The sequence below is a fragment of the Dermacentor andersoni genome, chromosome 5, assembly GCF_023375885.2.
Source record: "Dermacentor andersoni chromosome 5, qqDerAnde1_hic_scaffold, whole genome shotgun sequence".
Lineage (NCBI taxonomy): Eukaryota > Metazoa > Arthropoda > Arachnida > Ixodida > Ixodidae > Dermacentor > Dermacentor andersoni.
This window is the reverse complement of record NC_092818.1, coordinates 159,553,810-159,568,532: the sequence shown is the minus strand read 5'-3', so window position 1 is coordinate 159,568,532 and position 14,723 is coordinate 159,553,810. Positions and strand designations below refer to the sequence as shown.

The 14,723-nt window shown below is 44.6% G+C and overlaps 1 protein-coding gene across 2 annotated transcripts in view; it reads right to left on the bottom strand.

The window, feature by feature from the left end:
• Positions 1–5,416: 5,416 nt before the first annotated feature.
• The window catches only part of LOC126531486 (uncharacterized), a 152,987-nt gene continuing 143,680 nt past the window's right edge, over positions 5,417–14,723 (bottom strand). For both annotated transcript variants that reach the window (XM_055071195.1, XM_050179020.2), the window contains one exon: positions 5,417–14,582. In XM_055071195.1, coding sequence (XP_054927170.1) covers positions 13,951–14,582 — 632 coding nt within the window. In that variant the 3' untranslated portion in view covers positions 5,417–13,950. The remainder of the gene's footprint in view (positions 14,583–14,723) is intronic.

The following is a 14,723-nucleotide window of genomic DNA, read 5'->3' as shown; positions in this document are numbered from 1 at the left end:
CATTACAACATACTTGGGGAGTGATGTATGCGAAGAACCAACGCTTTAAGAAGAATTTATTGGACCTGGCTGAAACAATATTTCCTTGGGCTATAGGCTTACCGTTTTTTCATTTTTCCGGGAAAATTATACTGCGCTTATTCGCTTGTTTATCGCGTAAATCGGCATTAGAACATGCTTGGGGAGTGATGTATGCGAAGAACCAACGCTTGGAAGAGAATTTATTGGACCTGGCTGAAAGAATATTTCCTTGGGCTATGGGCTTACCGTTTTTTCATTTTTCCGGGAAAATTATACTGCGCTTATTCGCTTGTTTATCGCGTAAATCGGCATTACAACATACTTGGGGAGTGATGTATGCGAAGAAACAACGCTTTAAAGAGAACTTATTGGACCTGGCTGAAACAATATTTCCTTGGGCTATAGGCTTACCGTTTTTTCATTTTTCCGGGAAAATTATACTGCGCTTATTCGCTTGTTTATCGCGTAAATCGGCATTAGAACATATTTGGCGAGTGATGTATGCGAAGAACCAACGCTTTCAAGAGAATTTATTGGACCTGGCTGAAACAATATTTCCTTGGGCTATAGGCTTACCGTTTTTTCATTTTTCCGGCAAAATTATACTGAGCTTATTCGCTTGTTTATCGCGTAAATTGGCATTAGAACATACTTGGCGAGTGATGTATGCGAAGAACCAACGCTTGAAAGAGAATTTATTGGACCTGGCTGAAACAATATTTCTTTGGGCTATAGGCTTACCGTTTTTTCATTTTTCCGGGAAAATTATACTGCGCTTATTCGCTTGTTTATCGCGTAAATCGGCATTAGAACATACTTGGGGAGTGATGTATGCGAAGAACCAACGCTTTAAAGAGAACTTATTGGACCTGGCTGAAACAATATTTCCTTGGGCTATAGGCTTACCGTTTTTTCATTTCTCAGGAAAAATTATACTGCGCTTATTCGCTTGTTTATCGCGTAAATCGGCATTAGAACATACTTGGGGAGTGATGTATGCAAAGAACCAAAGCTTTAAAGAGAACTTATTGGACCTGGCTGAAACAATATTTCCTTGGGCTATAGGCTTACCGTTTTTTCATTTCTCAGGAAAAATTATACTGTGCTTATTCGCTTGTTTATCGCGTAAATCGGCATGAGAACATACTTGGCGAGTGATGTATGCTAAGAACCAACGCTTGAAAGAGAATTTATTGGACCTGGCTGAAACAATATTTTCTTTGGCTACATAAAGTTACCGTTTTTTATTTTCCCAAGAAAATTAATCTATGCTTATTCGGTTGTTTATTTCGTAAATCGCCGTCAGCAAGTGCGTGGGCAGTGATGTATGCGAAGAACCAACGCCTTACTGAGAACTTATTGGACCTGGCCGAAACAAGATATTCTTGGGTATAGACTTACCTTTTTTAACGCGACAGCGTTAGAAAAGCCGGTGTCGCAGAAAAGCCGGTGTCGGCGTCGGCGGCGGTGGCCGTGAGCGATAAATTCTGGTAGGCAATTCATAAATCAAAAACAACTTGCGTGATGGGCTGGGTGGGAATCGAACCTGGGCCTCCGGAGTGTGAGACGGAGACACTACCACCAAGCCACGAGTTCGATAGTTCCAAGCGCGAGAAACGTGCCTCTAGTGAATGCGGTGTTGCCTTAGAACGTGCCGTAGAAAGTTACACTGCGGTGTATATCGGTAATTATGAGCACGTAAATTACAGAAGTCGCAGTTACACGAGAAGCGAAGTACGTTTCCGCAACATTTCTTCTGCGCACACGCAGAGCCATCTTGCGGCAAACACAGAAGACTCCCTCCTCGCAATGTACGGCGCTACCCCGACACGTGGCGCGCCACTCACCCCATGATCACGTCCACCTTCATGGCGCGTCGCGGCTCGGCTGTCCGTGCCGATCACGACGTTTGGCTCGCGTAGGTCGTTTTGAGTGGGCGGTGCGAACGGGGTGCGATAACGCTATCGCGTTCCACTCTTGAAGGCGAAGCTTCAGCGTCCTCCAATTTTTTTTTTCATTTTCCTGAGAAAATTAATTTCAGCTTATTCATTTGTTCACCGCGTAAATCGGCGTCAGCACGTGCGTGTAGAGTGATGGGTGCGAAGAACCAATGCTTTACAGAGAATTTATTGGATCTGGCTCAAACAATATTTTCTTGGGCTTACCGTATTTCTCATTTTCCGAGAAAATTAATCTGAGCTTATTCGTTTGTTTATCGCGTAAATCGGCGTCAGAAGATACCCGGGGAGTGATGCATGCGAAGAATCAACGCTTTACAGAGAACGTATTGGAGCTTGCTCTAAACGATAATTGCTTGGGCTATACATGGGCTTACCATTTTTTCTTCCCCTTTTTCCGAGAAAACTAATCGGAGCTTATTCGGTTGTTTATCGCGTAAATCGGCATCAGCACGTGCGTTGGGAGTGGTGAATATCTATCAACGCGCTAAACAAACGGATATGCGTAGATTGTCTTACACAGAACAATGAAAAAAAAATTTAATCCTACAGCCCAGTAAAATGTTCGCCGAAGCAAGTACAATCACTTTTCTCGAATGCGGTGTTTCTTCGCATACATCACTCCCCAGGTATGTTTTTATGCCGATTTACGTGATAAACAAACGAATAAGCTCGGACTAATTTTCTCGGAAAAATGAAAATACGGTAAGCCTATAGACCAAGAAAATTTTGTTTGAGCCAGGTCCAATAAGTTCTCTGTAAAGCGTTGGTTCTTCGCATATATGTGTTAATGGGCACATGGGAAATTGCATTCGAGAAAAGTGATTGTACCTGGCTCGGCGAACATTTTACTGGGCTGTACGATTAACATTTTTTCAATTATTAGGGGTAAGCGTAATCTCCGTGTATCCGTTTATTTAACGCGTTAATGGGATGTGCGCATGGGGAGTGATGTATGTACTGAACCAGCACAATCAAGTGATTGAACCTGGCTCGGCCAAGCTCTTACTTAGCTATATATAGGCTTACCATTTTTCATTCTGTCGGGTAAACTAAGCTGCGCGCATCCGTCTATTTATCGCGTTAATAGAAGTCAGTGCGTACATGGGAAGCGATGTACTCAATCAAAAACTGCATTCGAGAGAAGTTATGGGGCATAGCTAGGCAAACATTTAACTAGTTATATAGGCTTACAATTTTTTATTCTTTCGGGTAAGCTAATCTGCGCGTATCCGTTTATTTATCGCGTTAATAGACTGATGGACTGACCCAAAAACTGTATTCGTGAGAAGTTATGGGACCTGACTAGGCAAATGTTTTACTTAGCTATATAGGCTTACCATTATTCATTTTTTTCTGGTAAGGCAATCTGCGGGTATGCGTTATTTATTGCGTTAGTAGGCGTCAGTGCGTGCATGGGGAATGATGTATGTAAAGAACCAGCGTATTCGAGCGAAATGATTGGCCCTGGCTCGGCCAACATTTTACTGAGCTTTAGACTTACCATATTTTTCACTTTTTTGGGGCAAGCCAATCTGCGCGTATTCGTTTATTCATCGCCTAATTCGGCGAGAGATCATCCATGGGTAGTGACGGATGCGGTAAACCAGCGCATTCGAATGAAGTGATTAGGCCAGGCTGTGCTGACATTGCAATGTGTTCTAGGCTTATCTTTCTTCCATATTTTCGGGCATGCCAATTTGGCAATATACCCTAAGCTACATTTACAGCCGTCTGTAAGCAAAAAGTATGTAGTGCAATGTGTTGTTTATAAACATTATGTCTCTGGAATATGTGTCAAACTAAGAAGTGCCCAATCTGTAGATTATGAGTTCACGTTCATTGAGAGACGAATATGAAACAACGCGAACAATCACGTTGCAAAATAAGCCACTGACCTGCTTTATCATAGTACTGCGGAGCAGTGATCGTGCAATGCATTGGAACTACCCCAAAAATGGCTTAATGCAATGTGTGCACGCGTTGTTCGGATACCAACACGATGTTGTGAATGGCAAATACAGTATTTTGTTAGAATAAATAAAGAAGAAAAAAAACAAACATCACTAGTAATAGAGAAATTCGAAGAGAAAGATGGAGTGATTGATGGCACATGAGAAATTTGCAACTATTGCATACTTGCAGGAGTTCTTGTAGTGAAGGTGTGATCAAATAACTAATGTATCAAAACATATTTACATGTGGCAAGTATCGTATCGGATACAGTCGATCAACTATTATCTTGTATCTAATCTCAAATACTTATCGCCTCCGTATCTTGAGTTTGTATCATGATACATTTTCAGAGTATATTTGCCCAGCCCTGCTCCTGACATTACCATATGCAGTGGCTCACACCATTTGTGTGATTGCTGCGGTTACAACAAACGAGTGAAGCCAGATGAAGAAGCCCACACCACTCTTGTTTATTTTTTTATGAATGCCATATCTAGCCTTACCTCTATGCCAAATCGGAAAAATTTGCTGTGTCATGGCGTCGTAATAATGCCGATGACGCCTGGCAAAGGATTTGGCGGCCAACTTTAGAATCAATTTAACATGTCGTATTTCGAAACATTCATATTTGCCAAGCGTCAAACTTTTACGCGCGAGAAACGTGTGGATAGAGTTCTTGCAAGAAAATGCACGTCATTATACTCCTTTTAAAAAGTTACAATTTTATCTTTAACTATATCGGCGGTTACATAAGAAAATCATTTTCTTTTTTTTTGCGTTTCACGTGTAGTAAATGCCAGAATCTGAGTTGGCCCCGGACTGAAAAAGTATCATTAAATGAGGCGCTAACGACAAGCGCTAAATTTGATTTTACAGAGTCTCTTTTACAACGCTATTGGCATTTAAAAGAATGAAGGCAACATTTTTTTTAATTTCAATTTCTCGAGCGAGTGCAATGTCGTCGCGAATTTCGCGGTAATTTGGCGCCCTTGAGGAATCCGAGTCGCTTCTACGGAGGAAAACTTGAGAAGACTTACAGCATTGAGTTTCTGCTTACTTCAAAAGCCATGTAGTGCAATTCTTCGTTTACTGAAACATTAGTTATACGAGCAGATGCTATAATCTGTGACGTCACGAGTATGTGACGCGTGAACGTAAAGGTGACATCGCCACCTCATTTTTCATTCGAGCGTACTTTCCCGCTTATCATGTTTCTACTGAGGGTATAAGGGCTAGCAATTTAATATTCCCGAAGGGTAATCGACCAGCCTGGCTTGATATTACCATCTGTATTACTCCTGCAATACCTCTTGATGTTACCTCTGTAATGTAATTGAAAATCAAATGACGTGACAGGCAGGAAACGTCAGTTGACGCCCGTCAAGCTCGGTAAGAAGTGTCGTGGTACACGAACGTGTACACGCGGCTGTGCGGGTCCAGCAGAGCACGCACACAACATATGATAAGGATGAGGCTTCACAGTCTTTTTGGGAATCTGCCTTATTTTATTGCGCACTTGATGACTGTCTCCCTTCGTATAACAGAAAAAAGAAAATGAACCAAGACCGCGAACAGCCTTAACACATCTTTCTTCTTATCTTTCTTCACGCACAAGTGACACACAAGAAAAAAAGAAGGAAAAGAAAAAAAACTAATAAACTCAACAGCATTCTTTCACAAGAAACTATCATCTCTCAGGACAACAACACTCTCGCTGATGACCTTGTACGAGGCAAAAAAAAAAAGGAAAAGAAGACATTGCAGCGATCGTCCCTCACAGAAAACCGGAACACTGGCGCGAGCAAGGAATAAGCTGCGGTCCAAGCATGGCAATGCAAATATACGCAGGGAAGCCTCTGGACACTCTCTTGCAGCGGCGAACTCGGAAGAAGACCCGGCGAAGGCCAGGAGGCTGCATTTTATGACCTGCGCACAGCCTGCCGTCTCCCCTCGCGAGGTCCGTTCGATTCGCGCTGCGCTCCACGAGCGTTCGGTGTGTCATCTCCGTGCTGGCGCACGAAACCGCAACCTCGTGCATGAAGCCTGCACTACCACTTCTACAACCGCGGACCTTGTTCTGTGTCTCCCCCCGCCAACGTCTGCACCGCGTCAAACGAATGACCGCGTGCAGCCGTCGCCATGTTGGACTGGTCAAACGAGTACCAAAGTGCAGCACCAGTTCAGGGAACGCAGGCGAATCGAACGGACCTTCCAGACGCGTAGCGATCAAGCAGAATGTGCGCAGGCCACAGCGTCGCGAAGAGAGAAGATGGGAAAAAAGGGATGAAAGGTACGGGAAGCAAGACAGCTGTAACCGAGAACGAGCGTGGTTACACTCCTCCTCAGTGGACGTCCAAGAAGCTCTAAAACACATTTGTCATGGCAACGCAACGAAGACGGCAACAATACAAACACAACGACGCAATTGGAAAGTGAGAAATAAAAAAAAGTTGTCTCCATACTGCTTAGCACCAATAAAACACAAATGAATTTAAAAAAAAGCAATATTAAATGTTTTCTTCGTAAGCGCTTCACAAGCGACATCAGCCATCTATGTCTTTTCCCTCGCCCTGTTAACCGGATGAGAGAGAATGAGAAATAAAACAGACGGCATGTAATATGTATGCCGGACGCATGCACACGCAAAACATTGACTAGCTGGGGAAATATGCCAACAAGACAGAACACTCCCGTTTGTCATCTCTAAGCAACGAAATAAGGAGAGAGGTGAAACTGCTACATCATGCACGATCAGCAAAAAAAAAAAAAAAAAAGAAAGTTCTATGCTCAGTCGATAGTTCGACGAATTCGTCCTTAAAAAATCGGACGATCGAGCTTTGAAACATCGGCAAGGCGCTTTAGTCGAATGTCCGCTTTGGCGAAGGCTACCGCACATAGACAAAGATAAGAAACCGTCCGCTGCTCACAAATCACAAAAATTTTTCAAAGTTTGCAAGTGTGAATGACTAAGTTCGTGATTTCCGGAAAAGATGAAACGACATGCGTAATTTCAATTACGAATGGTACCAGTTCTTTCTCCCTTTTTTGCTTTCCACAGCAAAGTTACTGCATTCGAAACGATACTACCTTCTTTCGCTTTTACACCGACTGGAATGATAAAATAAAAGAGGATATAAGCACTTCTCTCCTTACAGTATGTGTTTTCATTCCGGCCCGCTGTATATAGTGCACGGTAAAAACTATTGAGCTGACAAGGTACACAACACTGTCGTCCGAGTCAGCAGATTCCCCGAGCAATTCAGGCAAAAAAAAAAAAGGAATACGAAATTAGGCACTCACGCAAATGCTACATAAGTCCGAGGAGCGGCGCCTGCAACTACGCGCTGGACAGCGGCTAGCACAACTCACACCTGGAACGCCTCCCGGCAGCGAGGGGACCGCAGCGAACGCAAAACAGGCGAAAGTACAGGCAGACGTAGTACGTATCAAGCACATGGACGTATCATTTCCTGGCGACATTATAACTACGTTGCAACTTTCTCGAAGCGAAAGTCCGCCAACTCCAGCCTCAGACAGATAGACGTATACGCGGGTAATGGTGTGGCTACCTCATTCATGGCTATGAAGGAAAGAAAATAATTTTAAAATAAAGTAATCGTGCGTCGCAGGTTGAGCACATCTGTCAGATTTTCGGTAAGTGCAATCCCCGCAATACGAATGCAGGAAGGGAGGCGTAATGATGCCCGCAGTTAAAAAGGTGTAAACGATGTAGGCAGATCTCTCCGTCTATAAGCAAAGTAAGTTTTTCCATACGCGACAAAAGGGGAGGTGTATGTGTGTGCGAGGCATACTTCCGTATACAAACACAGAGCACTGCGAGCTTCATTTTCTCTCGACGCGTTCTAAATGTTACTTCGTTTCGTCTTTCTTTCAGAGTGTTCTTTAGGTGGAAAGCACGTCGGGGCCCGGAAGGAGTTGAATACACTTCAATCCAAAATATGATTTAGAAATACCCGCAATATATCTCCAGTCCCCGACGGCCTTCCCGCTAAAGATCTAAGAGGAACTCTAGTCACAGCACCACGGCAAAAAAGGTTGCGCGCACTTCGCTTTGTTTTTTTAAATGTCTTTTTTTTTTAAAGTTTGATTCTCTTTCGCGTTCTCGCACCTTTCATATCTATTTCTTTTCCCTTACACATCACTGCGGTGGTCTGGCACACTCCTACCGGGGTGATATGAAGAAGGTAGCTGGTCTACGTAGCAACCAAACAAGGAAGACATGGCTAGAAGACGTGTTGACCGCGCTGGTTATGTAATTGGTAGCTAGTTAGGAAGAGGTTTTAAATACAACAGTGAACAGCACAGTTACGTGCGGTCATGTTGAACCAAGCGCCGCGACATTGTTTTCTCGAAAGCACCAAGGCTCTGTGAAGCGGTGGCTTGTGTCACTTCCATCCTTACAATGCGTTCACCAGTCATAAGGTGGCGCTATGGTCCTGCTGTTTGTCCCAACAGCGCGAAATTCGAACAAGGCAGTTACGTGGACAGTTTGGTCGTGGATAGCCCTTTAGGACCAAACATGTTTCGTTTTAAGCAATATCTAGCACGACCCGGCGAACTCATGAGCGACACTCGAAATACTAAACTCCGCGCGATGAATTTAGGCTAAAAGGCAGAATTTTCGCGAAAACAAAAATGCAGATAAAGTAATGCACGAATACCTATTTGTAGCACATGTAACAGCCATTGCACACGGCCACATTTCAGCCATATTTCAAGGCAACTCATTTCTTATCGCAACTGATTCTATGACTGACAATAAGTCGGGAGCTGCAGTTAGTGTTGGAGAAATTCTCGTGCATCACTGACCTAGCAGAAGTTCTAAATGTGCCAACACATCTGACGCGTGCTGCCTTCTCCTCAACCACCCCGGACGATATGTACCAATATCGTGCTCTGCAAGAGTGTTCTTCGATATTCTTCCCGCTATATTAAGTTGACAGTGCACTGCAGTGAATATCATGCTGAATAAATGTCAATTTCTCTATCCAGATGACTGAGCATTTCGCTCAGGAATGCTCATGTAGTCCTGACTTTACCTTCGGGTCAGTGAAGGACGTTAAAGTTGTTCGTCCGTTATTTCTGCTTTCAGCAGAAAGCATGTCACGTTGAAAGCAGCTAAATTTTAAGATGTCCCACATCTGCGATCAGGTTACAATGCTCGAAGTTTTAGCATATGCGCAGCGATTCGGAGAGCGAGAAACATTAAGTTGTAGCACAATTGTTTACAACGGTGTACCGGGCAGGCCGTAAATGAGCGGGAAAAATGCATCCCAATCTACGCTTTTGAAATTGACATTGAAAACAAGCCTGGATTTTTCTTTCTTGTAGTGCAAGCCAATACCGTTCGAGCAAAACGAGTACGAAAGTCTTCTTGCAGAGCCCGACCACAGAATCACGAAGTGCGTTCCCTTTCCCTTTTTCCTGCATATGGCTTTACTCACAGTCACTCGCTTAGTCACGACCATACAGAAGAAAAAAACAGAGAGAGAGACAAAAAGAGAAGTACAGCATAAAGATGAATAGAGAAAGCAACAAAAAACGTAAATCAGCAACGCGGCAAATAAAATTAAAAATCAGAGAGCGAGAGAGCGCTAGAGAGAGAAAAGAAAAAAGAAAATGAAGCTAACAGTGTGCCAATGGCTCCGCTGCATTCCCCCTATAACTGTATAGTATGCATCAGCATGTGTAGAAATCCCTGAATGTTGACGGGAAAACGCAGCGGAACGCCGACACACAACACCATAGCATGTATATGTATGCACAATATATTTGGACTTGCAAAAACTTCGTCACACACGCGTATTCACGCTCATTTTCAAAAACCGCAATAAAAGAAACACGAAAGAAAAAAAAAATCACGACAGAAATAAGGTCCACCGACGACGAGAGACACCACAAACTGCACATACATAACAGATAAGAAGGGGGGGGGAGGAAAGTACAAGCGAGAGAGAATTAAGACAATATAGACGCCAAAAAATATGATAAGGATACTCTTTTCCTTGCATAAAAGAAAAACAAAAAGAAGGAGAAGACACAGAGAAGTATAAAGAGAGGGAGAAATAAGCCTCTGCTTTGCGATCTTCTCCTCTCAGGCGATTACACAACATAAGTTACCGTTGCACACTTCCCTGCAGTTCAGTCCTTCCGTTAAGACAACAGAAAAAATACCCGCTTTCAACGATGTCGAGCATATTGCGAAATGCTGGTTGTCCGTGTACAATGTAGGTGTGCATGAGTGAGTGTATGAGTGTGAGGTGTGTGTGCCCCGCTAAATAAAAGCGCGTCCAGTGTGTGCATGAATTGCGGAGGATGACTGATGTGACATGAGTGGCTCGATTGGCACTGAAAGAAGCAGTGTGCTCTTGCAAGGCGGCATACCCGAACCCCTTTCGAAAGAATTGCTCCACAGGCTATGTAATAAGTATAAACGCGCGCCGACTGCGAAGATGGGCGTATAAGCACGCAACGAGACATTCAACACCGGTCGGGCAAGGAATGGGTATGACACGCCACTTTACGGCACGCAGTGACACCGCCAACCCAGCTCAGGCTTAACCGATTCGCGTCACGAGATGAGCGCACCCAGACGCTCTGACCGGCAGACCAGCCGGCTGACTAACCCGCCGGCTGACTAACCCAACGACGTCCACAGGTAAGGCGATCAGCGTTCCTGGGTTCGAAACGACTCCAGAATATAAATGAACTAACGGATGAACTAACTCAGCCCCTAACCGATACTATGCCAAGGTCCAACACCGTGGCAGCTTCTCTAGTAACGAGTTCGGTGATGTGCGGTGAATAAGAGAAATAAAAACGTGGGAGATCAACTCAGAGGAAATTAAGACATAGAAAACAAAACTTTGTTTTAGCATTCCAACATTTCCCTTTCTAACGGAGCGTTGAGCTGAACACTCTCAACAAGGTCTTGAGTAAAAAACGTCTTCACATCTTTTTTTGCGTTTTTCATCAGGTTAAAATATTTTAGGGAAAACAATCAAGATCGCCAGTCGACAGAATAATTTATTCCGAATTGTCAATTCTCGGACTTATCGCCGTTATATTTTTGAGCGAACCGGAAAATTCTTGAGTCAGCTGAGAGCTGCAAATCCAATATTGGTACAAACAGCTTGTGTTAACTTTCAGTGTTCGCTAAGGGTACATGCATGGGCAAAAAGCTGAAAAAGGGGAAATAATAAGCACCGTAACGCCACGCAGTCGGCAACCGATTGGGGCCTCTCGAAAGCTGATTACAAGTAGCCACCAGGCAGAGACACTGACACATTCTTTGTAGGGGGACGCATGTGTCACCAGATGAGAACCCGCATTAAACGATTCGCCAGATCAAAAGGCAAGGCAGAGCTCAGTGCGTGGCAGAGAAGCAATAATTTGGGTTTCACTCCGCAATTACTGGGTACAAGAGTTTGTTCCCTGTGATGAGACATTTGGTACTCGACTTTGGTGTACCAGACAAATAACGTAGGTAGCAAATGTAAAGTTGTTCACCACCAAGAACGAACAAACTGTCCAATTTCAGCACACGTGGCAGCAACGAAAATGAAGAAAGCCACACCTGCGCCATATACTGTCATTGTAGAAACTTGAAGAAATGCACGTTACGCTACGCATCTTGCACAGAATCAGCTTAATAGACCGGATCACATGTAGATTACACAGTGCGCAGTAAAAACGTAAAAAAAAAGAAAAAAGAGAGAGAAAGAAAAACAGAAAGAAAGAAGATATGGCAGATTGTAGTGATTAAAGTTTGTCTTGTCTCAATGAGCAGACTAGTAGTTAAAGTTCAATCAAGTACAAAGTAGTCACACTCTCACACATGAAAACAGTGTGAACGAACATGGTCTTCATGGTAAATAGCCATCACTAAAAATGCCAAAGTATTCCCGCGCCAATGTATGTCTTAGGGTTTGTTACACAAGTGCTTCAGAACGATTCTCACCACTCCTCACGCGTACACTCGTAAATATAATACTAGTAGCTGTTATTTTGACAAGCAGACGTCATTTCTAAAGTTGCACACACATTGTGTATACACATATATATTTCAATTACGTTAACATCTTTTGAGTTTTCTGCTTTCATGTGTTTGATTTCGAGAGGGGTACAACAGAACGACTTGAACTGCGTCCATTTACATGCTTTCTTCTTATGCTCACAGTGTCCAAAAATACCGGCCTGGTAGAGACTAGTTCCTTCATACCGCTGAAAAGTGTACCACATTTAACACATTAAAGAATGCACATTTACACTTTAAATGTGTGATAAAACACTTTTGAAGGTGCTCTTGGCTCTATGAATGGCTTCAAACTTAATATGAACATTTACATATTTTGCTAAAGATTCGCATAGAAAAAATTTTAAATATTTCTTTCAGGCTTCTACACAATCTTAAGAACCTCAAATGCAATAATAATCAGGTGCCGTTTAGCTGATGCAGCAGTATAACGACATTCATTTTCAATAAAAAGTAACAGTTTACCAATAACTACTATACATGCTTATAAAGTGAAAGGTAATGAATGTGCAAGATTACATTGCAAAGCTCTCCACCTGAGGAGCGAATGATACCGTCTCTGCTGCACCTTAAACATAATAGCTGGGAACCTACTCTGGACACTGTGTGCACAAGAAATGGGAGTGCCATTGGAAATGCAGTTAAGCCCGTAGGTGTACCACAGCCTTCGTTGGGGGTTTGTCTTGACAGCCATCCCACTAAGACCTATGTACAGGACACAATCAACAATGCAAAGGTGGGAAAACGTTCCTAAATATGAGCCAACAATGTAATACAAAAATCGGACATATTCTTCCTTTGATGCTTTCTCATTTTCCTTCACAGAGAAAAGAACTGTTGCAGCCCAAGCAAGAAATGAAGTAGACAGGGGCAAAATACACGTAAAAACCAGATAAATCTCTATCCAAGATCAACACAACTATATCTGAAACTAACATCAGCCTCAGTGATCAGAAACTGGTATAAAAATGTACATTGTATACATAATATGTCGAAAGGATAAAACACATTTTTTTATGTATAATGGCACTGGCAGCTATCCTGTCTATTCGTTTTCCTTTCGAAAGATGTGTGCTTTTCAAAAACCTGAATTTCAGTTTGCCTGCCTTAAGTGCTCACAGAGTAGTAGTCATCAAATGGTATGAATGCCTGGACAGTGTGAGTTAAAAGAGTAAATGGGTGAGATTTTTGGTCCGAATACTTGCAATAGGTAAAATGCAATTTTGAGGTAGAGCGGTAAAAAACAGGAATTACCAGCCTTATCTGAGGTAGCATAATCATGCCTTTTAAACCGGCAGTGCTGCTCAAACATTTAAAAAAAATCTAAAAAAAAAACAATGTCACCACTATGTAAAAAGGACAATGATAGGATGCACGTACAACAGGCCATAGACAGGTAGAACACATGGATATCTCATTGGATTCCACAGCCTGAGCACAGTTTACACTATTTTACAGACAAGTCGTGAACTCTTCTGCTTTTGCAATATTCCCTGAGTTGCTCACTGCATTTACAGCATCGTACACAGCGTCCATTCAGCCCTCGCCTACACGAAACGCAGGTTTCAGGGCTTCATCACTTGAGTGGGTTTCTTTTCGCAAGTGAAAAGAAAACGAACAAAAAAGTTGTCGAGACCGCACCAGACCCGCGCCCCTGAATGCAGTGTTTCTTGAGGTAGGCAGGGGGGGCCGGCAGCAAGGTCCACGATGGGTCTAGCCAGTGGACAACAGTGCCGTTCCAAACAGCGTCCATAGCTCCAACACTTGTGGTCGCAACGCGAGCACGCTTTCGCGTAAAATTAGCTAGAAAAAAAAAAAAGAACACGCGTCGGGACACTGGGAGGTTGGGGAAGGTAGGGAGGGGAAAGACGAGGCCGTTCGCGCGTCCACGCGCGCGGGGGCCTTCTGATATGGTAGGAACTGGTGAGGGAGGGGGTGGCGGGGGAAGGAAAAGGCGTCTCACTCCGTCTTGATCAGGGCCGGCGGAGAGTGGGCGTGCGGCGGCAGCGGGAGCGGCCGCGGGGGGTGGGCGGCGGTCGGGGTGGGCGCGTGAGGGGGCGACGGCGTGGACGCGTTGCTCGCGAGCGACGCCGGCGAGTGGAGGGCGCCCAGCGGCGGCAGCGGTGGCGGGCTGCTCAGGTGCAGGCCGGGCGGCGGCGGCGAGGCTCCCGCGGCGGCGCCCCCCGGTGGCGGGTTGATGCGCTTCTCCTTCTGGCGCCGGTTGCAGAACCAGACGCGGACCACCTCCTTCTCCATGGAGAGGCCCTCGGCTAGCACGGCAATCTCCTCCGATGTGGGCTTGGGGTTCTGCACGAATGCCTTCTCGAGCGCCACACGCACGCTCGTCTCGATGCTGGTGCGCTTCTTGCGGCGCCGGCCGATCGACTCCGGTGTGGTGTGGGCGTTGGCGAGGGCAGCCGGGTTGTTCAGCGAGGCGTCCGCGTCCTCGAGCCATCGCTGCAGCAGCGGCTTCAGCTTGCACATGTTCTTGAAGCTCAGGTTGAGCGCCTCGAACCGGGAGATGGTGGTCTGGCTGAAGTCATTGCCGTACAGCTTTCCCATAGCCAGGCCCACATCTCCCTGTGTGAAACCTGCGCGGGTCAAGTGAACCGACGGCTAGAACCTCAGCACGTGCCAGGGCAGGGACACAACTTTTAGGCCAAAGTGGCCGTTGCTAGCAATGCCGGACCTCGCTACTCGGCGCTTTGTGCAGCATCATAGAGATTACTAGC